At 36.0% G+C, this 27,525-nt stretch overlaps 1 protein-coding gene across 2 annotated transcripts in view; it reads right to left on the bottom strand.

Annotated features, from left to right (window-relative positions):
• LOC124233085 (uveal autoantigen with coiled-coil domains and ankyrin repeats-like) overlaps nucleotides 1-27,525 on the bottom strand; it is an 83,386-nt gene that overhangs the window by 19,843 nt on the left and 36,018 nt on the right. The window contains exons 1-9 of one of the 2 annotated variants that reach the window (XM_046650184.1): nucleotides 22,113-22,542; nucleotides 19,836-19,969; nucleotides 15,449-15,537; nucleotides 12,252-12,316; nucleotides 11,403-11,460; nucleotides 5,327-5,397; nucleotides 5,117-5,223; nucleotides 4,255-4,436; nucleotides 2,791-2,828 (exon numbers count right to left, since the gene is read on the bottom strand). In XM_046650184.1, coding sequence (XP_046506140.1) covers nucleotides 2,791-2,828; nucleotides 4,255-4,436; nucleotides 5,117-5,223; nucleotides 5,327-5,397; nucleotides 11,403-11,460; nucleotides 12,252-12,316; nucleotides 15,449-15,537; nucleotides 19,836-19,969; nucleotides 22,113-22,151 — 783 coding nt within the window. In that variant the 5' untranslated portion in view covers nucleotides 22,152-22,542. Of the gene's footprint in view, nucleotides 1-2,790; nucleotides 2,829-4,254; nucleotides 4,437-5,116; nucleotides 5,224-5,326; nucleotides 5,398-11,402; nucleotides 11,461-12,251; nucleotides 12,317-15,448; nucleotides 15,538-19,835; nucleotides 19,970-22,112; nucleotides 22,543-27,525 lie in introns of those variants that run through there. The other variant, XM_046650182.1, reaches the window with a different exon arrangement.

Below are 27,525 nucleotides of genomic sequence, written 5' to 3'. Positions count from 1 at the left end.
GCTAGAGTCACAAAATTTTAAAAAGGAGAATTTGTACTAGACACAAAACTAAACTTGTGCCATAAGCATTATCAACCATTCCCAAAGGAAGAATTTAGTCTTTAAAAAAAGGAGGAGGGCAAGTTACATTAATGTTGAAAGAAAATATGAAAATTATTTATTTCTTTGAGTACTGATGAAATAAAATATCAAGGGGTGTGGTAAGACAGAGACAGAAAATCCTCTGACCAGAGCTTTATAAAAGATCTCTAAATGACCTAGTTGGGTACATCTTGTTTTTGTACACTCACTGCTTTGAACCCTTATTCAAGCTTAGAGATTTGCTTTAATAAAAACACAAAACAATTATTAAACAAGAGAGAAAATAACCTTTTTTTGCCCAAGTTGACCTTTAAATCTACAAAATAATTTAGAAAGCTATTTCTTTCCTCCTTTCTAAGAACTTAAGAAAAAAAAAAAGCTAATGCTTTAATTCTCCAAGATAATTTTTTTATGTTCTGTATTATTTGTGGAGTTTGTTTAATCAAGTGTTTAAACTATCATTCTAGTGAGTTTGGATTTAGAATTAGGGGGAGAAAGTCCCATTAAGAAGATATCCTGTACCCACAATTTGCCCAAACTACATTTCTAGCCTCATTCTTTCTACCAAAGGACTGTTCACGTGGAATCTGACCAGCCTCATTGTACCAATTTTTTTTTTTGAGGACGATTAGCCCTGAGCTAACATCTGATGCCAATCCTCTTCTTTTTTTTTGCTGAGGAAGACTGGTCCTGAGCTAATATCCGTGCCCATCTTCTTCTGCTGTATATGTGGGATGCCTACCACAGCATGGCTTCCCAAGCAGTGCTATGTCCACACCTGGGATCCGAACCAGAGAACCTCCGGCTGCCAAAGCAGAACGTGCGCACTTAACCGCTGCACCACGGGGCCAGCCCCTTATTGTACCACTTTTATCTCCTGGCTTCCCTTCAGAGGGTCCTTCATAATCTGGCACCTAGTTACCTTGCTCATCTCTTCCCTTCAGCTAGGTCATGTGCATGTCACTCCTGCCACTCTGGCCTTCTACTACCCCATAGATGTGCTGAACATGCTCCCTCGTCAGGGACTTGGTACTTGCCCGACCCTCCGCCCGTGGGGCTTCTCCCACAGAGCCACACAGCTCCCTCCTCACTTCCTTCAGACCTCTGCTCAAATGTCACTTCCTGAGAGAGCCCCTTCCTGACCACACAATCTAAAACAGCTTCCTGTGCTCTCCTTCTTCATCCGCTAATCCTGTTCCACTTTTCTTCGAAGTATCTGCTATGATACTACTTTGCTTACTGCTCATCTCTCTCACTAGGCTGGAGCTCCCTGAGGACAGGGACTTTGAATACCGTGATATCCCAGCACTAAGAACAGTAACTGGCAGACAGTACGTGCTCTACAGACATCTGTTAAGCAAACAACTCAGTCTTATTTTTTCATCTATACAGTAATCTTCTTGATAACAGGGATTATATGTTCCTTAGTACAAGAACAAATCCTATTTACAGCACAGTTTTAAATGTATTCAATAATTAATGGAAACAAATGAGTTTTGCTGTTCCTAGCAGAATATTAACTCCCCAAATTCATTTAGATAACTCCTAGAGCACTAAGCAGAATACCATTCCCATATCAATATTCAGTAATTCCTTATTCTCAATATCTGTATATTCCAGGAATCATTTTCTCGGATTCTGGGTGAGACAGCTGGTACAGTCATAACAGTGCACATTTCACTATACCCCTACTTAGGTTACCTGAGGAATGGGAGAGAGGGTTGAAACAGTTGCTCCAGATGGAAAAGAAAAGTGACAGTAGACAAGACCCATGCATGAACCTACTACTTAATTGTGATGGATTAAAAACGAAAACATGCTTTAATAAAGCTTTCAGATTCAGGTGAGAGGTAGAGGAATGATGCAGAATGATGATCAGAATTGCTCCAAGGTACCTGATTACTTTCTCTTCAGGGTTTGGAAGTGCCCAGGTTCCTCTCATTAGAGAAAAGCTGAAAGCCTGGAAGGGAACTGCCAGCAGAAGAGGAGAGCTGCCCATACTAGCTTTTGAGCAGACAGTGAGAGTGCAGTAAACCAACCCCTCTTACTTCACTCGAAGAGATTAGGGGAAATGACAAGACATTTACTGAGACAGGGACACAAAACCAGGGTTAAACAGTGATTTGATAATAAAATTAGTGCAAGGTAGGAATTATTTCATGTATTGCAGGTTTTTTTTAAGTGAAGTCTTCATTAATTAAATACACAGCAAAAAAAGATGAAAAGAAATCAAAATGTTAACAGTGGTATTGAAATGACAATATATAATCAGTTTTGAATTCTGTTTTCTTCATTTCTTATTGCACTGTAATTTTCCAATAACAGTAAATATTTGGCTCTGTTATTAAGGGAGGACAGGTGAAAACTATCTACAATCTGCCAGGCTGAAACTCATCTTCTAAGAGTCTCAGCGAGGTGTGCTATCTCATACTTCGCAGGGCTGGATGTTTAAGGCCAGCAATCAGCAGGCTATTTATTTCCCATTGGATACATTCATTGTAATAAGATCCACTGTCTCAAGCTGAGAGACAGCACCCAGAGCAAGCCTCAGGATCTCAATACCCAGCTTCTCCAAGGGCATGATGAACTGAGGCGAGAGAACAGCATGCATTTAAACCCAAAACAGTTATGTACAATCATTAACCAGTCTGAGTAAGCACTTATATTGCACAATACATATAATTTTTTAAAATTAAAATTAAGATCTACCTGTTGTAAAGATGGTCCTTTCTTCCAAAGTTCTTTCCCTGAATATTGAAAGAGAGAAAGAGAGGAGAAAGAAGGACAGTGAAACAGCAGGTTAACTTGGGTAGATACGCATTCCCTAACTATACAACCGAGTTAATATTAAAGAAATACATTTTAAAGTTTCCTTTAAAGGAACTTCACAGTTAAAACAAAAGTGAAATATCATTTTTGCCTATCAAGTTGGCAAGGTGTTTTTTTGCTATAACAACATCCAGGTAGGTAATAGTCAATACTAGGGAAGAGAGACAGGTAAAAAATGTAAAATTTGAAACACTCCTAAATTGGAAGGCAATATGTCAATATAGATCATGAGCTTAAAGAAGTGTACATATCCTGGAACCCCATGATTCAATGTCTAGGAAATAATCCTAAGGTTATAATAAAAACATGCTAAAATATTTATGCATAAGGACAGTCACTAAATTGTTATTAATATTAGTAAAAACTGTAAACAACTTCAATGACACCTATAGAAAATTGCTTAAATTAAATAGATGCAATTTTATGCATCAATAAAAATCATACTGTAGAAAAACATATTTACTTATGAGGGAAAAGACTTCAAAATATATTACACAAAAAGTAACCTACAGCTCACTAAAGTGACCTCAATTTTACACAAATGGAAAAGACTGGAAGGATAGTCCTCAAAATGTGAACAGAAGTTCCTCAAGTGGTAGGATGAGTGACTAATTTTATTTGTTGTGCTTTTCTGTATTTCCCAATTTTTCTTTAACAGAGAAAAATACTTGGCACAGGTAGTCAATAAATATTGGTTGAATATTTTATATACACATTTAAATAATGACTCTTTAAAACTTTGTAAGTATAAAAGAGCTTAAGACCTTTACACCTCCTCACAAAAAAAAAATATATATATATATATTAGTAAAACACTTGATTTGACTCTTTCTCCTCAGTTCTTTTTTTTTTTTTTGAGGAAGATTAGACCTGAGCTAACTACTACGAATCCTCCTCTTTTTGCTGAGGAAGACTGGCCCTGAGCTAACATCCATGCCCATCTTCCTCTACTTTATACGTGGGACACCTACCACAGCATGGTGTGCCAAGCGGTGCCATGTCCGCACCAGGGATCCGAATCAGCAAACCCCGGGCCACCAAGAAGCCAAACGTGCAAATTTAACTGCTGCACCACCAGGCTGGCCCCTCTCCTCAGTTCTTAAATGACTCCACAGTATAGCAGAGTTTACTGGATAAACTAGACAATATATGCAACAGACACTGCCTCAAAACAAGTGACTTACAATGTGAATACGCAAAGCCATGGTATAGAGGGAGGCAAACCAATACTGTTAATTAGTAAGAAATGTTTTGATTCTTGTAAATTTTAGCTCTACCACCTAACTCTTTAAAAGCTGCTCTTTGTTAACCTGGACTTTTCTAGTTACAGAAAAATGCTGGTACCTTTGTTGGTATTTTCCGATGCAGTCTTCAACAAGGTAAGAATGTCCAGATTGTCACCAATTCTTGCATAGTAAGAACTATCATGACCAAGGGCATCCAGCAAGCTTACATCAGCACCATTTTTAATTAAGATTTCTACTGCATCTTTGCAACCATACTCGCAGCCTAGCATGAGAGCAGTTCTAAAAGAAAAGATGGAAGAATAAGAGACCTTGAGAAACACCCAAGAAAATATTTCAGAAATCTTCTTTCAGAGACCCCCTTCTTAGAATAGATCTCGAGAAGGGGAAAGGGAGAATTACAGATAGAAATCATTGGTGTATTCCAAGTAAAATAACATCAAATACAGAAGTAAAATAAACTAAGGGAATCTTGGGGTACAGAGATGTCCTCAGTTTCTCAGAAGGAAGTGGTGGTGTGCCCAGGCGCAGTATGAGAGAAAACACCTTCAGAACATCTCTGCTGAAACATGCCAACCTCCAGGACACCAAGAAGCGCCTTCTTCTAAAAGAATCACTAATGAGGAAGCAGACTGCAGATGTCATTTTTTATTCTTCTCTCTTACATCTTATTTGAGCCCACTTCACTAAAGACTTTTTTAAAGCTTAAAATAACTGGGATATAATTCCTCTTTCTTCAGGTTTTTGACCCAAACACAGGCCTTAATCACTGCTTGTATTCCACTTACCCTGTCATCTTCCCCCTCCTTCCTTCTGCAGTAGACTCCGAAGGAAAATAAGAAGTGGGTATAATTCCAAGGAAGAGGAGGACCAAAGGGGTTGGAAAGGCCAAGTCACAAAGGCAGAGTTTCAGAATCACTGTGCATCCAGCTGGGTCTGGGGAGCCGTGATAAAAGAATTACCTGTTTTGTTTGTCTCTGGAGTTAATATCCGCCCCTCTATCTATCAGCAGTTGACAGATTGTTGGCCTACACATCTGAGTAGCCAGAACAAGTGGTGTCCGCCCATCCTAAGCGACAAGAAAAATGAAACAGCATTAAGACAACAAATGTCCCAAAATATCAAAGTTAGAATACATGAATTGAAATGAGAATAAACATAAACTGACTTACTACATCTTTGGCATTCACCAAGGCCCCATGGTCACAAAGCAGCTGTATGCTAGAAGGACAGTCTGCCATAGCTTAAGGAACAAAGGAAAGTGATAAATGGTGAACATCTGTCGGTAAGACACGTGGTGTTTTGCTAGGTCCATATAAGGCATGCATTCTTCAATTTCTAAACTACCAAGCATCACATCCTTTACTCTCAGTTTAGCATTATAAGCATCAATTTTCTATCTGAAAATGGATTAGACAAGATCATTTTATAAGTTTTGTACAATTAGGACCAAGGAATATTGTCATCCTTACAGAAGAATATACTGCTATTCTAAAGGTAAACACAGATAATAAAATCATGAATCTTCTATTTGCAGTATATTTCTAAACATGGCTATAAGTGACTTGATCCTTGAAGCGTTTTTTTTTTTTTTTCAAGAATCAGACCCTTGGGGCTGGCCCCGTGGCGGAGTGGTTAAGTTTGCGTGCTCTACTTCAGCAGCCTAGGGTTTCGCTGGTTCGGATCCTGGGCACAGACATGGCACCACTCGTCAGGCCACACTGAGGTGGCATCCCACATGCCACAACTAGAAGGACCCACAACTAAAATATACAACTATGTACTGGGGGGATTTGGGGAGAAAAAGTAGAAAAAAAAAGAAGATTCACAACAGGTGTTAGCTCAGGTGCCAATCTTTAAAAAAAAAAAAAAGAATCAGAGTCTCTTTTTTTTTTTGGTGAGGAAGATTGGCCCTGAGCTAACAACTGTTGCCAATCTTACTCTTTTTGCTTGAGGAAGATTGTCACTGAGCGAACATCTGTGTCAATCTTCCTCTATTTTATATGTGGGACGCCACCACAGCATGACTTGACAAGTGGTGTGTAGGTCTGTGCCCGGGATACAAACCTGTGAACCCCGGGCAACCAAAAGGGAGTGTGCAAACTTACCCACTAGGCTGCCGGGCCGGCCCCAATAATCATTTTTTAATAGAAGAGCCACAGTAAATAAAATATGACTCATACAATTCATATTTCCTTTTAAAAGCAGAGATTTTAATGTCTGCCTTTAATGATCCAAAGCAGGGTCATTTTGCTAAAAATTATATTATAAACTCACACAATTCTTCTTCTCTAACACTAGAGTTCATATTTGTATTAGGAAAAAAATTATTGTGAAATTCATAAAATAGGATTGTGTTTACACCCCCCATGAGTTTTTTTTAAAGCCCTATGAGTTGACACTAGTTTACTAGCACAAAAAGTACTGACAAAGTCAGCTTTTTTCTTTTTTGTTAAAATTCTTTTGTTAAAATTCAATAGAATAAAACCAAACATACATAAGAAAATTAATTTTCATTTCTTACGTCTTTAATTCAGCCAATCCTTTATATAAAATACATAATCAATCCTAAAAAGATGATAAACAAACTGAATACATTAATTCAGGAATTGCAAAATTAACAACCATTGAGTCCCGATAAAAATAAGAATGAAAAAATGTAAAGCATAATAAATTCCAGAGTTGTAATATATTGAAAAGTAACGTAAGTATTAAAGGTGCTATGATGGAGAGTACTAGCTGCTCACCCAACTCCGATCGCCCTTTCTTCCATGGTAATAAAGTTGTGCTGGGCACATGGTGGCTCACCTAGAGACCACAGTTCCCAGTCTCCCTTGCATGTAGGCATGACCCATGCGGGTTAGATCATGCCAATGGAACCTGACAGGAGTGATGCGCACTACCTTCTGAGTCTAGGGCTTAATAGAGTGGTTATACACTCCTCCATAATCTTCCCCTTCCTATTAGCAGAAAAACAGGTGTCTGCTATCAGCTTCAGCCTTAAAGACGAAGACAGCACCCTAGGCGCTGGTAGAACTGCAAAATGGAAGAAATCTGGATCCCTGAACGACCATATGGAGCAGAGACACAAGCCAATCTGAACATTAGGACTGTGATATGAAAGAAATAAATTCTGTGGGTTTTTTAAAGCCAACATTATTTTATAGTGTTTGTCACGGCAGCCTAGCCTATCCCTAAGACAAAAATTGCTATCAGGAGTCAGGTACTGCTATAACAAATACCTACATTATATGGTACTGGTTTAGTGGTTGGGTTCTAAGTGGTGAATAAACATATTTCAGGCTAGAAACTTTATGATTTTTCTAATGCGGTGGCAAACCATTGGATAGAGCTATCACCTGTGATGATTTAGGAGGTATACCACGTGACTTTGGAGCAATAGGGAAGAGCCAAAGTTTTAGTGCATACTGGCAGCTACTTACTGCTTTTGTAAGGTATTATAAGAAAGAGATGAGGTCAAGCAAGAATTAGCCAATTTATGAACAGAGATGGAAGGGAAAAGAGAGTGTCTAGACATTTGGGACCTCGCAGGTGTGGAGAAGCCAATTGTTTCTCTATATTAAACAGCAAGATACAAACCTTTTCTCAAAGACCTCCCAATAAGGAAAAAAGAAAGAAAAAGATTCAGTCCTGGAATAAAGATCAGATTGAGGATATTATATTCCCATCCAAGACTATTATTTCAGATGGCTTTGAGGTAGCAGCATTAAAATGAGGTAGAGAATCATGAGTCTAGAAATAAAGGAAGGTTAAGAACTTTATGTCCAGAAAATAACCTTGGAGATGGTTCCTGACATATGGCAGTGGCTGGCAACAAACAGACCAGAAATCTACCAAGGTTCGGAGGGAACTGCACTAGCCAAGACCCCAAAAGCGCAGTCAGCTAAAACTCCTAATTGTTCCTGCCCTTAAGCTGCCTCTACAGAGGGCATACCCTCAAACATCCAATTTATCTGTGACCTTGGAGGATAACGGACAAGGAAGAATCTCCCAAAAGGCAGAGCTTGGGCCCACAGAGGACAATGGACAAGGGATTTTTCCCAGAAAACAGAACCAGGGCAGCATCCAGAGGAGCTAATCGTGAAATTTACTCCAAGACCTCAGCAGGAAGCCTTTGCAAGTTTTGCTCAGCAGCATTTGATACCTGCTACTGACCAGTGACTCCTGGGTTTCCTGATTCTCCCTTTTCTGAAAGTAAGTCTTTATTTCACTTATCCCATTCTTGTTCCATCTCTATATATTGTGAGGAGCAGATCTCTTCTCTTTGAGTTTACAGATTGCTGGACCATGAAGGGCCACATCAGAGCCAAAAAGAGAAAACTGCACATCACCCAGAAATCCCAGACTTTAAGGTAGCTTCAGGAACTGAATTGGCTGTGTATCCTCCCCTTTGGGGAGGGAATAAAGGATTCATGTGTGGGAAGTAGGGTCTGTGGGAATATCTGGAAGGCCAGAGGATTGGACTGTGGCAGAAAATGCAATTTGTTACCAAAATCTGTTTTCCCCTTCCTCTACAGTGGAGCAGCTGGGCCATGACTAGTCACCTAGAGATAATATTTCTGGGCCCCCCTTGTAGATAAACAGAACCAGTTGACTTTGCTCTTGTCAATGCAATAAGACCAGAGAGCTATCTATCACTTCCAAACCTGGGCCTTAGAGTTTGGGCATGTGTTCCTCCATGCTCTCTTTCCCCTTCCTGCCAACTGGAACATGAATATGATTGCCACCCTGCTTCAACCATACAGCTGAGGAAGGTAAGAGAGGAAAGTAGAACAAGATGGAAAGAATTCAGTTCTCGAATGACCTCAAGTCACATGCCAACCTATACCACTCAACAATTTTTTTATAAGCAGCTGTTATTGGAGTTCTTTTATTACATCAACTTGGTTTTCATTCTAACTTCATCTGTACATCTACTGAATAAATTTTAAGATTTCAATTGACTAAGTTGTACCAGTTTTAAATACAGGGATAATAAAACCTATAGTATACAAAAACTTACACATATTTAATGTATACATTTTCATGAGTTTGGACATATGCATACATCATGATATCATCATCACAATCAAAGTGCTAAACATATGTGTCACCTCCAAAAGTTTTCTTGTGTTCTTTTGTGTGTACGTGTGTGTGTTGCTTTTGGTCGGTTTTTCTTTTTGGTAAGAATACTTAACATGAGATCTATCCTCAATATTTTTTAAAATTGCACAATACCATATTGTAAACAATGTGCAATTTTTTGTATAACAATTATACTTCAGTAAAGCATAAAAAATAAAAGTAAAACCAACCGGGGAAAACTGAACATTGACTAGATGATACTGAAAACATTTTCAGATGCATTAGGTGTGATAATGGTAGTACACTTCGGTTACAAAATAGAATCCTTATCTTTTAGAGATATAAATTGAATTGTTTATGGATAAAATTATACGATGTCTTGTATTTGATTTAAAATATCAGTGGAGTGGGAAAATAATGAGTGGTGGTATGAGTAAAGATTGGTTAGATGTTGACAACTGTCTAAGCTGGGTAAAGGGTATAAGGTGTTTTAATATAATATTCTCTCTAACTTTATGTATGTTTGAAATTTTCCATAATAAAAAACTAAAAAATAATATTTTTAAAGTGATTACTAAGAAGATTTGACTAATTAAAAAAAGCAACTAGGAAAACATGGTAGGAGAACAGAAATATCATGTGACATATATTCATACTTCGGCAAGCAGCAAAATCATTTTTAAAATTCCATCAAGAACAATAAATTAGCAGTACAAAAATGAACTGTATTTCAATTGTAAATTTGTTTTGATAATTCCATAACTATACAAGCTTGATAGGTATATGAATCTATTATGTTTTTATTTAACTATGTTTTTACTTATTTTAGGTAACAATACAAAATTATCATAAAATAGAAAATAGAGGGGCCGGCCTTGTGGCACAGCAGTTAAGTGAGCATGTTCTGCTTCGGAGGCCCAGGGTTCACCAGTCGGATCCTGGGTGCAGATTTGGCACCGCTTGGCAAAAGCCATGCTGTGGTAGGCGTCCCACATATACAGTAGAGGAAGATGAGCGTGGATGTTAGCTCAGGGCCTGTCTTCCTCGGCAAAAAAGAGGAGGATTGGCAGCAGTTAGCTCAGGGCTAATCTTCCTCAAAAAATAAATAAATAAGTAAATAAATAAAATAGAAAATAAGACTATAGAAACTCACAGGGGTCATCGTGAGACTCAAATGATAATGTATGTAAAAATGCTTTGTAAATTATACCACTCTTCATAAAAAGAAAAGAAAAAATCCATTGTGTGAGAGATTAAACCATAGTAAAACACATAAGATGTAAAAACAAAAAAACTGAAAGAAAATCAAGATATAAAATTTTGAAGGAAATTTGAAGTATAATACATTTTTAACACAGATCACTATAATCTACTGCAGATAGTCCACATACATGAAAAGAGAGGCTAGGTTCTTTTTCTTTCCTTTGGACTTCTAGTAGACTGTAGAAATTTCAGACTTAGAAGAGGCAGGCCAGAGGTCAGACTATGTTACATTCCAAAAATACTTAAATATCTAACTTTTTTGTAAGTATTTTCTTTATGATATCTAAAGAATAATGTAGATAAATTTCCAAACACAAGTATGATTAATAAAATCTGTGAAATTACTAGTATAAATCTTTTTAAAAATAGAGCGCATTATAATGATATGAAATTCGGCACTGACACCTCCAAATCAAGGCAACCACCACCACCATTAATTAAGAAATGATTAAATGCCAGGCACTATTTATGAGTCAGTTATAACCACTCACTGCAGTAGTATTATTAATTTCATTCTGCAAATGAGGAAAATGAGGTTCAGACATGTTAACAAGGTAAATGTAGCCTTTAAGGAAGAGAAATGTCGTCTTCCTTCCTATTTCTCCTACCAGTTCCCAAACACACACATACACACACAGTGCTCAGAGCTCCTTGAGAACAGAACTGTGGTTTATTTATCTTTGGACTTTCAGTATCTAGTAAACTGGCCTGTAAATAATGGCCGAATGAATCTTTAAGCTGTACAGTCTAATAAATTTCAAATTCAAGTAAACAAAAACTTCATAATATTGTTTCTCCATGAATTATACAAATACATGCATGTTAAAACTCTGAAACTCATTTAAATGCCTAGTCATTTTAACAAAGACTTGTTGATGGCCCAGTGAAACCTTGGCTCACCTGCATCGTGAAGTGCGGTCCTTCCCTGCAGGTCTACATGTTCAGTGGGACAATTGTACTGTTAAAACATAAAAACTTAGTAGTCTAGGAGAGTTTTATTTTAAAATTAAATATCAAAACTCAAATAACAGCTGTTATCTAATCTTAAAATATTCCATTTATCAGAAACTCTAAAGACTACTAGACAAGCCACTAAATATTTTGACATGAAACAAATATCATAACATTATACCGTAACTTTAACAGTACTTCACTAAACAGGAAAACATATGGTACATTACAATAGAATGAGATATAGAAACTATGCTATTGTTTGGGGTTTTTTTTCCAGCAAGAGTTAAAACTTGAACAATTGAATCAGAAAAAACAAAAGAGTTCCGCTGTGAAACTTCATGGCAAAAAATACATCCTCTATCTGAAAACTTAATTCAGCCCACTAGTTCATAGAATTTTGTGGTTGCCTGATTACAAGTTTAACTAATAGTGTTACTATTATGTAGGCTAAGTTATTGACGTTTATATAGAAATATATGGATCCTATGCTGTTACCACTTTATCTTAAGTCATATATTGGACAACAGAAAATTCCAATCTCCAGCTAATGCCAACAGGAAGGTCAAGTCTTTGTTATTTATTTTTAATACACTGAGTTATGCAATTCACTTCCCTCAGAGTTTCTGCTCTTTATTGTTCACATTCTTTCACAAACGATGGAAAAAATATTATGCAAGCTAAGAGGCAAAGTTAGCCTACTATTTTCTTTGATCTCAAATTCCAAAAACACATTAAAAACACATCTACTGTTTGCAGTCAAAATAATAAAGCCCAAGTATTAACCACTTTTACTACCTGTAGAAGTTTTTGTAGACACAATGCATGTCCATACTTTGCAGCCAGGTGAAGAGCATTTCTCCCTATAAAAAAAATATTTAAAAATATATGATAAGGGTTATTTTCTTCACATGTGAATTTTCCATAGAAATATGACTCATTTTTCCAAAATAAGTTGACAGAATACTTAATTTGTAAGCATGCCTTCAGTTTCTAAAATGTTTCACCCAGTTTCAAATTTTAATAAGAGATATACACACCAAAACAATGAAGGTGGGAAGAAAAATTAAACATGAAAACCCATACAGAGCAAGAACTTTGCCTTATTCACCAGTGTATCGCCAATACCTAGAACAGTGCTTGAGACAGAATAAATAATTAAATATTGGCCTAGGAAAGAAAGGAGGAAGGGAGAGAGAGAAAGAGAAAGACAAAAAGAGAACAAGGAAAGGAAGGAGAGAAAAATACCTAGATTTCACATAACATTTCCAAAAAGGCAGTGTGGATACAAAAAGGGAGGAAGTTAAGAGATGTATGTCAAAGAAAGGGTATTTCCTTACTAATTTTTATGCTTCAACTAAAATTCAAAGTTCATTAAGAGATCTTGTCTCTGAAAATCAGACAACTTGTTCAAATAAAATGTGTATTAAAATCTGCAAATTTAAAGGAAATTACAGGCAAGAGGAGCAGGGAAGAAGTTACCAGATAATCTGAAAGGTGAACGCTGAATATTGAAAAAAGGTAAATTTGAAGAGAACATTCTACCTCCAAACACTATTCCTCCTAATTGTATTTCTTTACACATACATCGCTCTTGGATGGTGAAAATATAAGGGCTTCATCAGGCTATTCTAGTTTCTAATCTTAAATGTTCTTAATTTCCCTCTAAATTCACAAACTTCTTACAACATAACTTGACTTCACAAGTAGATCTTTCTGCTAGAAAAGAAGTAATTTACGTTCTGTTCATCCTGGATGAATGAATAAATTGACTTTCAATTATCATTCAATTTTATATGAGTTTAGATAAGTGAATAATTTTTCCTGTGTCTGATTGCTTCTCTGTAGCTGACTAACCAGGTTCTAGAATAAAAAGCAGTGAATTCAGATTTTTAAACATGTACAGATACAACATATTCAACCACTCCTAATCATCGATCATCCGATTACAAATAAGTCAGATGTGATGATTTCAAATTTCAATTTGCTACTATTAATGGACAAGTTTCCTAGAGACATTTCACACTGTGAAAAGTGACTATATTAACTGGCATTCACATGAGAAGTAGGAGAGTATGGCGTGGGATGGTGGGGATAGGCACAGTGGTGACAGTCCCTGGTGTTCAATAAAATGCCACAGAAACTTGGTCACATAAAAATGTCAGGGCTAAGGAAATACCAACTCCAGCCACTTGAGATAGGACAGCAAAAAATTAACAGAACATCACACCTAACACATACCTTGATCAATTACACCAAAGGTGCATTGTGACCTGGGTCACAAATACCTCAAAACTGCAATAACTAGAAATCTGGTTATTTTCAACATACTTTCGTATTGCTAGCAAATAAAGGAGTTAAGATAAAACACAAAGTTTTTCTAAACAAATTTTTATCAACTATTTACATCTGGATTATAACAAACAATACAACAGTAAATGAGACAAGGTCCTTGTCCTTAGGAAAGGACAACTCTAAGGACAAACATAATAAAACAAATCAAATAAAAATATGACTAAACAACAGCAAAAACCAAAACCAAAAAGAGTTAAGCAGGGTATGTCAGAACGCAGCGTATGAAACGATGTCTGCTGAGCTTCGGAAAGCATTTGAGTTTGGTCTGCACTGGAGGAGGGCGGGCAAAAGTCACTAGATTGGCCACTAGGCAAAAATGTCCATAGCAGAATGAACACAGACAAAAACAAGAAAGACACTAGTTTGAATTGGAATTAGCATAATAAATAAAGTCTTCAGAGTTCTGAAGAGGTATGGTTAGCCCAAAATTTCCAAAAATAAATATTCCTCTGCATCAATGGAAAGCATATTTATAAGTAATAAACAGTTTCTTGTTGGTTCAAAGGTGGCAGATACAGTGAGTTTAGTCTTCAATTAAGAATCTGAGGTATCTTTAGGCAAAGATTTTCCTTACTAACTCAGTTGTGATCTCTCTCTCTCTCCCTCTCCTTCTCTCTTCCATTTCTAAACACAATGCTGGTTAACAGTAACGTATTTATTTGTCCACACTTGGAGTCATAGAACGAAACATTAAAGTTGTTAAGAAAATTCTCTGCTTGACATCAACTCCCATATTTAATTGAATAACAAAGTAGAACTGCAGAGAAATAGTTGTCAAGAGTCTCAGAGAACTGAGAATGATTAACTGAAGAATGGAAAACTAACATGTTCCTTGAAGAAAAGCAATAGCTTCATTCAGATACTTAAAAGTCTATCTGGCGCTGTGCAAACTTACGCTGGAAGATTTTAAAAGATAGACAGATACGATAAGTTTAAGCAGGAGACCCAGTAAGAGACAGACTTAAACTGTCTACAAGAAAGCATTTTTTACAAATATAGCTAACTAAACACAGAACAGGTTTCCTCATGAGGCATAATGGTTAAGAACACAGACTCTGACCGCGATCCATCCACCGAAGGACCCTGCACGACGAGCTGCTTGATGCTCAGTGCCTCAAGCCTCATTGGGTTGATGTGAGGATAAAATGAGTTGGTACATGTCAAGTGCTTAGCAGAGTAGCTACATAGACTTTATATAAGTGTCAGCTATTCTTGTTATCATCATTATTGGTGACAATGTTATTGTTCTGAGGCAGTTGGTTCTCCATCAGAAGAAAAGTCCAACCAAATTCCAAATGCTCACAACAGTGAGGAGTCATATACTGAATGTATGAGTATAAACTAAACGGCCCCTAACGGTTCCTCAAAATCTGAGATTTAGGATCCTGTAACACTACCAAGACTGGCACTAGACTTCGGGTCTCCCACTGTTCATCAGTTTAGTAATCCTTTCTCCTAAATTCCCTGTACTTGCCCTCTCCCCGACAAAGATGCCTCAGAAGTAAACCTTTTCTTGACTAATTAAAAACAGAAAATTAAGGACTTCTCTTTGTCAATCACATTTAGGTCTGATTAAGAACATTCGCAATGGACAATGCTTGTCTTCCCTGTTTTGTAATTGACTATGGAGGCACACATACCTGCAGTGTCACTGGTTGTAATATCAACTCCATGCACAAGGATGGCATTCAAACACTCCAGATTCCCCTTTGAGGCCACAACATGAAGGCTAAAACAAAAAGAAGATATTTGCTATGTCATGGAAACTATCAAAGGTCAACTTAAAAGTTACATTAACGTCACCTTTTATTCAACACACACACACACACGCATGCACACACATTTTAAAGACTGCATTAGAACATCCATACATTTCGTAGAAGATAAAAAAAAACCTATCCCATATTACTGAAAAATTCATCTTAACCCGAATTTATAAGGGAGTTATAAATTTCTAGAAATACTTTCTACTTTCTAGAAATACCTCCTTAGAATCAACGGACTACTCCAATGTTCAATAGCTTTAACAACAAAAATGTATACTATAATACCATTAACTTCTATAGTTTATTACTTATAACAAAGGCACTGGTGTTTGGAGCTTAATAAACGCACTAAAAAATGCCTATCAGATTATTTTGCTTAGTTTCAAATATACCGAAACTGCCAAAACAAATAAAGTTACAGGAGAATGTTAAGGCCAAAGACAGATCAAAACACTTATCTCTTCTCTTTAAAATGATCAAATTAAACTTGAAATAGAAAAGCCTTCAAAACAACAAGCTAAGCTACACTTAAAAGCCATAAAAGAACTGGCATAGTCTTCTTCCCCAAAAGTACCAAGGACTACCATCTAATTCTTCCTTTTGCTCAAAGACCTGTGTGACTGGTTGAAGTTTCACACAGACAAGCACAATTGAACAAGTTTCCTCATAAGGCAAGTAAAGCCTGCTTACAAATCTAACTTTAGGCCATCACGTATTCAAGATACAACATAAAATGTCCCATTGTTTCTTTGATCACCTAACACTTCATTAGTCAACAAATATTTTGTGTGCAGTAAGAACTGACATTGACTATACTCTACCAAATCCAAACTGATAAGTAAATACAGTAGGACTTGTTGGCAAAAGATGTAGAACTCAGGCTGAAATAGAACTGAGGCCCTAAACAAGTACTACAATAACCACGGTGAAGATGCCAGAAGATAAAGGATACGCAAGTGCTCGGCAAGGTGCCCAGATACAGGCACACACTGTATTACACCCTCAGCAGGGTCTTCCCTGCCTTCAACATTTAAAAATTTTACATTTTCCCATTCCCTGAAACCTTAGTACTCCTAGTTCTCCCATCTCTGCTGTTATTATTCTATACAGAACTATACATATTCTAATATATAAATTCAAGAGTTATTTTCTTTATAGTCTATTAATCTCTTCCTACTCAACTATAAACTCAATGAAAACAGGGATTTTTGTCCGTTGTGTTTCCTGTTACATCCCCAGAAACAATTACAGTACCAGACAGATGATGGGCCCTCAAATATTTAAATAACGGAATGCTTAGAGGCAAATCTGGAGACAGCTTGCAAATTCACTTCCAGATATTATAACACTCAGTCATGTGTCTCTATTAGTATTATGACAAATATAAATGCAAACTAGAGACCAAGCACTACTAAGTAAAGCAGGCTCGTGTATGATTTGAATTAGAGAGAAAGAAATGTTTCTGATAAAAGGAATATAGTGTTCTTAAGAGTCACACACATTCTTCTTGTAGTAGAATTAAATTGCTATAAGACTGAGGGTATCAATTAATCTCTCTGCAACAACGAAGTAGGGAGTTATACCATGCAATGCATAGTTAGAACCTTTTGAGGAATGGCAATTTTCTTCAAGCAAAGGTTTTTAGCTTCCCAAGAATCTTGAAGATATTTTTTCATTTGCTTATTTTCATCTCCTAGGTCACAAAATTTGCAAGACTTCTTTCTTCAAAATCAATCAACATTATACTGATAATGTACCAAAGGGCAGAAATCACAACAAATCTATGATGCATTATTAATGCTGGGGGTGCTATAAACAGTAGACGTGCTTCAGAAAGAAGATATATCAATCACTAAAATGTATGCAAAGAGTTGTAAAGGAAATTGGAAAAGCTGTTTTATAGAAATAGTCTTTTGTAAAAAGTCAACTTTTAAGTTTTCTTTTTTTAAACAAGACATACTTCTGCTTTCATAACAGGAGATCCAGATAGTTTGGACAATCCCCACCTCTGAGGATGACTAGAAAAGTTGCATAAAAATAAGACATGCGGGGGCCGGCCCAGTGGGGTAGTGGTTAAGTTTGTGCACTCTGCTTCAGGGGCCCTGGGTTCACAGGTCCAGATCCCAGATGCAGACCTACACACCAGTCATTAAGCCATGCTGTGGTGGCATCCCACATACGAAATAGAGGAAGATTGGCACAGATGTTAGCTCAGGGCCAACCTTCCTCGCCAAAAAAAATAAAAAATAAGATGTGCTTAAAGGCATCTGGGAGCTAAAAGACAGTGAAAAATTACTAGGGTAGTATACAGGGAAGGACAGGCCCAGAAAGGTAAGCTTAGTATTTGAGGCCATTTTTGCCTAGGAGGCTTTGCTGACTCCAGAGAAAACAGCTGGGAGGCTGGAAGAGCACTTTTGACAGCCTGAGCGGATGGGGAGACAGGAATTGGAATCCCCGCCTCTCCAGGTGGCAGTGGAGATCTTTGGTGAATCTGCCTTATTTTGTGTTGGCAAGGGGCTGCATCCTAGGGGAGAGGTGAATGGGAAGAAAACAGACCCTTGCAGTGACTACGGCTGGGCTTCAAATATTTCATTTTCAAAACTGAGTTGAGGTCAAGAAGCATATGTTACTTTGGTCTTACTTTTCAAAACTAAAAACAAAATCATTCAAAATAAAATTGTTTTTACAATAACATGCAATACAGAAAATATATTTACAACATGGCCTATACCTGACTAAATATAAAATGCTTTAATTAAGGAATAATACAGTTTATGTGTGAGTAACAAAAGGAAAATATTTTATCCTATGAATACCAGAAAGAATTCTACCTTCTACAGTGAAAACCTAAAAAACTAATACCATTCAAATATTTCACAAACTAAAGTTCATAGTTCATCAAATTACACATGATTTTTATAACTCTGACCATTAATACAAATAATTTCACTCAACACTAAACCTTAGATGAAAAAAATCAGAACAAAAACTCAAGCAACCATTCATTCAAAGCATGCGTGGGCAAAACTGAAGAAATAGGTTTCACTGAAGAGTTTCATCCCATAGATTCCCTTCATCTTTTAACATTTTGGCATTTGGAAAAAAAGAAAAATGAAAAACAAAGTCACTTTTAGATATTACATTTTTACTATTTACACTGTGAACTCTATAAATAGCTTAAAATTTACCAAAAATAGGAACAGGACTCAAAATCACCAAGATTTCTATAGCCATCAAATTGGCTACTTGATAAAATTGAAACAGTATAAAAAAAGTGGAACTTTTCATACTGTATTGCTCTTAAAAATTACTTAATTTTTAAGTCACGCTTTGCTATTTTTACTATACTTAAATATCTAAGCATTCTAAGGCAGTGACCCACATCAAACATTAACCATTCACTTCTTAATATTCATTGCTAGATTCAGTATCTGGTTTCCAGTTACTGTATAATATTCTAAATAAACTCATGCAAGTATCAGACTGAGAGGAATTTGAAGAAATGAGACTTCACCTGTACCTCTAGAAGGTTTCCCAGATAAGGTTTTACTGCTATATTCATAGAGGGCAGTGACAGAACCTAGATCTACCCTTTAGCTCCCATTGCTTCCCACCCCAACAGGACAGGAAGTGATGAAGACTGGGGAGGGGAGGGAAAAAAGATAAGCATATAAACAAAGCCAGGAGTCCTCCTCAGTGACAAAAACAAAAGGGCAGGATTGCTACCTGTGTCTCCCTAAGCCATACTACTTATTCTGCCTCCCTTTCTGTTCTAGAGGTTCTCATTTAAATTAATAACTCAAATATAAAAATGGATTGGGAAGCTGAGAGGAAAAGACAGTGTAACTTACAGAATTCTTCCAAGACAGAAAACAGGTTCACGTCCCAGCTTTGTGACTTTTCATGAGATTAGGCCAAGTTTACTCTATAAACTTTCTCCTATTACTTTTAGAGGACCTCTGAGAGGATCAAATATGATAAGGAATGTGAAAAAGCTTATAAATGAAAATGCACCAAATAACCCAGATTGTGGTTTGCCATAGGGCCTAAAAGACTGGGCAGTATTTTTTAGCATTCTCTCTCTAGCTTGAAAATCTTTCAAACTGAGATTTATTAGTCTATAGTGTTTGAAAGTTAAGTGTGAGAGATTTTATAATGTGGGTTTTGAAGAAGACTTCTTAAATTAAAAAGTTGATAACCATTTCATTTGTATCCCAAGCGTCTACCCAATCCCTCGTAGGCTAGTATCAGTAATACTTACGCAGATCTGCCTTCCACATCTAGTTTGCCTGGACTGACTCCCTTTTTAGCAAGAATTGAGGACACTTTTTCTACATCTCCCCTTTCTGCTGCTTTCATCAATCGGTCATCATATTTGTTCCAATCTGCTGCATGCTACAAAAAGGAAAAAAAAGTAAACATGGCATACTATATCTACTATATCAGTAAGACTTTCTAAAGAAGGAAGGCAAGGCGAAGGGAAAGCAGCACTGCATGATGCATCACTTGATTTCCAACCGCATCCCAAATTTCCTCTCCCTGCTGCGCTAACTTCACGAAAAGAACCTTTCCAAAACACATGATATACAAGAAAGATTTTAAAGTATACTTTTGAGAAAGACCATATCTCTCATGTTCTCTGCTCTGTTTTCTTTGCCTCAGAGCAAAGAAAGGAAATTAATAATTGCTGAACACCTACCCTGTGCCAGGCATGAATTACTAAAAGAACCCTAGTAAACTAAAATTATCATCCTCATTTAACAGACGAGAAAAGTTATGGCTCCAGGGTCATTAAATGACTTAAGTGGCAAGCCCAACCATGACTTCTCATGACATCCAAAATCAGTGTGCTTTTCCTATTCTCTAACTCATACTTTCAGATTTGGTTCTGGTTACATATCTCACAAGACCCCTAGATGCAGTGGAATTCTGTACACGTTTTAAGACCTGCCCCCAACTTGTTTAAAAGGTACAGTTGGAAATGTATTTATGGAGGCAAATTACACACACTCAATAGAGAAAGCAATTCATTATGCTTAAATACTAGAATAAAGAGAAACTTCTACATAGAAAAAAACTAAAAAAAGACGAGTATTAACTATTTAAAAATTCTGAGATAGGATTACAGGTGACTTTCAGAATGTGTTTTTTTTACAGTCAACATTTTTGGTTTTGGTAAAAAGATTTTCTATTTTAACAAAAACTCAGTGCATATGTATTTAAAAGGAAGATCAAAGACAATGTTTCAAATAAAAGGATGTATTACGTGATATACATTTTAATTATATCAAAGTTATCTTCAGTTTTGATTGGAGAAAATATATTCACAACATTCTGAAGCCAATAACTTGGATCTTTTCTTAGAAAGCAGAAATGTAGAACCCAGAACGAAAATATACATTATTTAAACAAGTAAGGTTTTAGCCTTTTAGAACACTATAAACTTATTGCTAAATTCTATGCTAAGTCAGTATTATTTCTAGAATAAAAAAAGATATGTACACGTTTTTCACTTAATTTACAAAGCAATTCCTATGCCCACAAATACAATAACAATCCTCTGGGGGAAAAAATGAATCACTTATATGAAGTATATCCTCTAAATGTTTGATCAGTATAATTATTTTATATCTACTATCCCTTCCCAACCAAAAAAATCACCAATTTTAAAGCTAAATCAGCAATGTATTCATTAAATACTTGAAGTGAAAAAATATGAAAACTGAAATTAAAAAAAAGATAAAGACATTAAAATTTTAACTCACTCCTGAAACATAACATTTCAATGGGATCTGGTTCAAGTACCTACACAGACTTCAGAACTGCTGTCTCTAAATTAGTCACATGTGGAGTGAACCCACTTCCTTCTAACTTCTAAAGTTCAAAATATCAACTATAAATAGAGACTAGCCCTCCTTATTGGCTCAAAGTCTAAACTACATTTTAGGCATCCCCTTTCTTCAGCTTTAAAACAAAACAGTTCACTGACTCTAAAGTGGGGAGTGGTAGCAGACGTAGGCTTACGAGACTTTGTGTTTTCAAATACCTAAGAGATTAAGTCACGTTTAGCACACAAATACTTGCTCTAAATTGATTAGTTTATCCTTGCAGTTAAAACCACCTCAACTTTATTTCCAAGTAAATTCACTGGTGGGGAAAGGAGCTATTTAAAACACTAAAAAATTATAAAATCCAAAAGTAAGACTTTTTAAAAGATAACTAAACATGATTAAAGTCTCATTATCATGTGATTTTCAGTTCTACTCCATCAAGCACTGTTTTCCATTTTGCTCTACTGTCAGTTAACAGAAATACTGCTCAATTATTAAGATTCTATTATGTGCTTTTTAAACCCAGAAAAAGAAACAAGAACATTTATTTTCCATCACTAACCCCAATCTGCTAATCAAATAAATCAGAAGGAATACAATAAGACATAGAAACCAAAATTAATAAAACAGTAACACATTTTAAAAGAATACAGTTCAGAAAGCCCAATCCAGAATCTTTTGTTACACTGGACTACAGGGATACCTACTCTGTTCTTCGGAGCACAAGAAAACCAACAGTTCATCATAGACAGGATTTAGTCTCTTGTTGCTAACAGCAAACCACTTCGCATTAAGTTACAAATCTCTGTAGCTCACAAAGCAAGCTCTCAGACCAACTCCTGACAAGTGAGTCCGTCCCTCTCTTTACAGCTCTTCCTGTTCTACAGTCTTCATGCTGTGCTACACTTAGCTTGGATCTCTAGCGATATTTTCTTCGTCTTCAGGATCCTTCTCCGCCTTCATACCGCTTGAAAATTATCTTCCTTGTTGTGCAGCACTTGATGAAGAGCAGCCCCAAATCAGGTACTGTAACTCCTCCTATTTCTTATTCTTTAGAAGCTATCTTTCAAAGCTGTCCCTTTCAGGGACTCCACTGGAAAACTTGAACAGCACTCTGCATCCTGCCGCCTCAACACTGCAACACAGACGCTGCAGCGCATGATAAAACTGTCCACATCCGAATCATCCCGTAAACAGTGTGGAGACTGTCTCCCATTGGTCAGGTTCTATTTTAGATTCCATAGGACTTGACAGCTGAGTGACAGAAAGGAGTAGCTAAGAATATACTGTAAATGCATGCTTCTCCTCTGAGTAATAAATTTCAGGTCTACTAGAGACAAATGACTCAAACATATTGTAAAAGATGCTTTTTATACCAAAACAACTTGTGTGACATTATGACAATTTTGTTAAGAGATAAATCTGGTTATTCCACAAAACAATATTTAATACCAGTTTCAGTTTTAGGATCATCTACCATGAAGTTATAATAGCCTTGATAAACAGAATATAAAATTCTATTTTAAGCAAACGTGTCACACTTTAATTTAAGGAAACACAAACACACAGAGCAACACTTCCAAATTTTCTCCATTTCCCTTCATACCCCATCAGCGTCATCCTGAATACAACTAGGTTTCAGTTTACAACTGCTGCCAGTCTGTCTCCTTACATGTTAAATGAGAAGAGCCAGAGGCACTGCCAAGACATTAAATAGACAGCATTATGATGAATACTTTTCAACAAATTTTAAATTTAACTCAGCATTCTTAATTTCCAAGTTTAGCACCCTGCCTGATATGACAAGCAAATATTTTACCATGGAAAATCAAATTACCTGGATTCAGGGATTAAAAAAACAAATAAACTAATTAAATACTAAACAAATAAATGCATATTAAACACTAAGTTAGACTGTAAATAAAACTCCATTTGGGGACAAAGCAGACAACTTCTCCACATTCTATGATGTTTAACATACTTGTATCAACATACTTTATATATTAAGGATGGTAACAAACATCCACAAGCTCCAGGGTGTTTTTACTTTCTAGTTACCACAATAGTATGAGAGCAATTTGCACTTCCCCCAAAAAGCAAGATTTGGGAAAACTGTTTCACGGGAATGCAAAACATCCCAACATAAGTGCTTACAGGAAGGTGGTAACTACTATACTACAGATCATGCTGCCAGTGAAAAATTCTGTTATGAATTTCATCAAGAAATCTGTTTCCTGCTATTTAAATTTAAAATATTAGGCACACAGTCTAATTATAAAATATATAAGGTCACACACCATAATGTATTATTTTTGAAACAATATTTTTCCCCAAATCACATTAGACATCACAATGGATTTTGGCTAGACCCAGAGACTCCACCCACTCTATCTCATCCTTCTTCAGAGGAAATCTGGGATAGAACTCAGGCCCCGTCCTTTGGTTAACAAAGCAAGCGCATTCTTTCTAGAAATAGGACAGCAAAAGCAAAGGAAATAAAAAGAAAGGGTGAAACCTGTAACAAGCAATAAAAGCCATATAAGGAGCTGTCTGTGCTAAGACTCAGAAGACAGGACTTATGTGCCCTCCTATAGTGCAGATATCCTGAGCCTCCCCAGCATCTGTAACTTAGTCTCCTGTTCCTGTTCACACACCTCCCTTCCCAGGTATTTTCCAAGAGCTCCCAGCAAATTCTCACTTTTGCTCTCCCCTGTGCCTGTAAAGTTCTTCCGTTATCTGCATTCAGGTTCTTCTCAAACGTCACTTCCTCAGAGGCCTTTTAAAACCTTTGTATCTAAACAACTCCAGTCCCACTCTACCCCCACCACTCTATCTTCCTGCCCTATTTTACTTTTTTCATAATACTTATCAGTATCTGCCATTATATCACATTTACCTGTTTATTAGCTTACTACCTATGTCTGGTATTTGCTTCAAAAATAATGAAAATAATCAGGAGAGCAGACTGAATTCAATAGCACATTAAAAGGATTATACACCATGACCAAGTGGAATTTATTCCTGGAATGCAAGGATGGTTCAACATAAGAAAATTATCAATGTAATACATCACATTAACAGAATTAAGAATGAAAATCACATGATCATCTCAATTGATGTATAAAAAGCATTAGACAAGATTCAACATCTTTCATGATAAAAACACTCAACAAACTAGAAATGGAAGGAAACCATGTCAACATAATAAAGGTCATATATGAAAAGCACACAGCTAATATTATATTCAATGGTGAAAGACTGAAAACTTTTCCTCTAAGATCAGAACAAGATAATGATACCTGCTCTCACCATTTTTATTCAACAGAATATTGGAAGTCCTAGCCAGAGCAATTTGGCAAGAAAAGCAAATAAAAGGCAACCAAATTGGAAAGAAAGAAGTAAAATTATCTCTGTTTGCAGATGACATGATCTTATATTTAGAAAACCCTAAAAAATCGACAAGAAACAAAAAACAGAACTAATAAATGAATTCAGCAAAGTTGCAGGATACAAAATCAACACACAAAAATCAATTGTGTTTCTATACACAAACAATGAACAATCCAAAAAACAAAATTAAGAAAACAATTCCACTTACAATTGCATCAAAATAATACAATAATTAGAAATAAACCTAACCAAGGAGGTGAAAGACTTATACACTGAAAACTAAAAAACATTGATGAAAGAAATTAGAGAAGACACAAATAAATGGAAAGATATCCTATGTTCATAGACTAGAAGACCTAATATTGTTAAGATGTCAATACTACCCAAAGCAATCTTCAAATTCAATACAATCCCTTTAAAAGTTCCAATGGCATTTTTTGCAGAAATAGAAAAATCCATCCTAAATTTCACACTGAATCTCAAGGGAACCCAAATAACCAAATAATCTTGAAAAAGAAAAACAAAATTGGAGGCCTCACACTTCCTGATTTCAAAACATATTACAAAGCTACAATAATCAAAAGAGTGTGACACTACCATAAAGACAAATATAGAGACCAATGGAGAACCCAGAAATAAACCCTCAAATGTATGATCAAATTTTCTTTGACAAAGGTGCCAGGATCACTCAATAGGGAAAGTACAGTCTCTTCAACAAATGGTGCTGGGGAAACTGGATATCCACATGCAAAAGAATGAAGTTGGACCCTTCTTTATCTTAGACTACATACAAAAGTTAATTCAGAGTGATTAAAGATCTAAATTTAAGATCCAACTACAAAACTTCTAAAAGAAAATATAGGGGGAAAGCTTCATGCCATTGGATTTGACAATAATTTATTAGGTATGACACCAAAAGCACTAGCGACAAAAGCAAATATAGACAAATGGGACTACAACAAACTTAAAAACTTCTGTACATCAAAGGGCACAATCAACAGACTGAAAAGGCAACCTATGGAATGGGAAGAAATACTTGCAAAGCATATATCTGATAAAGGGCTAATATGCAGAATATATAAAGAACTCCTACAACTCAATAACAAAGAAACAACCCAATTAAAAAATGGGCAAAGGACTTGAATAAACATTTCTCAAAGATGATATACAAATGAGCAAGAAGTAGATGTTCAACATCATTAATCACTAGAAAAATGCAAATCAAAATCATAATGAGATATCACTTCACACCCATTAGGATAGCTACTATTAAAAAACAGAAAAGAAAAGTGTCGGAAAGGGTATGGAGAAATCAGAACCCTTGTGCATTGTTGGTGGGAATGAAAAATGGTGCAATCACTATGGAAAATAGGATGGCAGTTCCCTAAAAAATTAGAAATAGAACTACCATGTATGCCAGCAATCCCTCTTCCGGGTATACATCTGAAAGAATTGAGAGCAAGGCCTCAACAAGATATTTGCACACCCATATTCATAGCAGCATTATTCACAATAGCTAAGAGATGGAAGCAACTTAAATGTCCACTGATGGATGGATAGTTAAACAAAATGTGGTAGAGACATACAATGGAATATTATTCAGACATAAAAAGGAAGAAAATTCTGTCACATGCTACAACATGGATGAATCTTGAGGGCATTATGCTAAGTGAAATAAATCAGTCCCAAAAAGACAATACTGTATGATTCCACTTATATGATGTATCTAAAGTAGTCAAATTTATAGCAACAGAAAGTAGAATAGTGGTTACCAGGGGCTGGGGGAAGAGAGAAATGGGGAGTTGTTTTTTAAGGGGTAAAGCGTTACAAAGATCTGCAAGATGAAAAAACTCCAGTGATAAGTTGCACAACAATGTGAATATACTTAACACTAATGAACTGTACACTTAAAATGGTTAAGATGCTAAATTGTGTTTTTTTACCACAATTAAAAATAATAAAACAAAAGAAATGCAATCTCTCACAGTATCCTTAGCAATAATTAATATTAATTTTTTTAAACACAAGCAAGGGGGTGAGGGTATAGATGAACCAAGATTGGGCACAGGTTAATAATTGTTAAAGCTGAATTATAGGTTCATCAGGGTTCATTACACTAAACTATTCTCTCAACTTCTGTATATTTCATGCACTTCTGATACAGAGACCAATAAATCTGGTTGACGTATAAATTTTTAACTATATTATATGCTTATAACCAAGGCCTTTCACTAACTCATTAATACGGCAGGAAACACAGCACATCCTTTCCACTCAATCCTCTCTGAACTCAAATGAAACTATTAACATTTCAACATATCTTGGTGAGTCCACAGTTATATACCTACAAGACAAGCCTTGTGATATCAAATGAAAGCATTCTAAAAAGAAGCAGTAAGTTTTTTGAGGAGCGTTAACGTTTACCATATGTTATAGCAAATAAATTTCTATACTCGAGTACTGCATTGGTTTGAAAAGGAAATACTCATTAAACTCAGAATGCAGTAAGCCAAAGCAGTTACAGTAAAAGTCAAAATATAGCTGTTTCTAAAGAATAAATATAACATTCTAACACAAAGCAGTTATTTCACTAGGTAGACCTAACTGGATGATAACTTTCAACTCTAAATCAATACAAAGGAAATCACTTAAAAGTTTGACAGTGACTCCCTCATTTTAATATCAATTGCAAATTCATAACTTCTTTAGAAACTATATGACATTATAAAA

This window comes from Equus quagga, unplaced genomic scaffold (assembly GCF_021613505.1).
Source record: "Equus quagga isolate Etosha38 unplaced genomic scaffold, UCLA_HA_Equagga_1.0 153_RagTag, whole genome shotgun sequence".
Taxonomy (NCBI): domain Eukaryota; kingdom Metazoa; phylum Chordata; class Mammalia; order Perissodactyla; family Equidae; genus Equus; species Equus quagga.
This window is presented reverse-complemented; position numbering and strand designations above follow the sequence as displayed.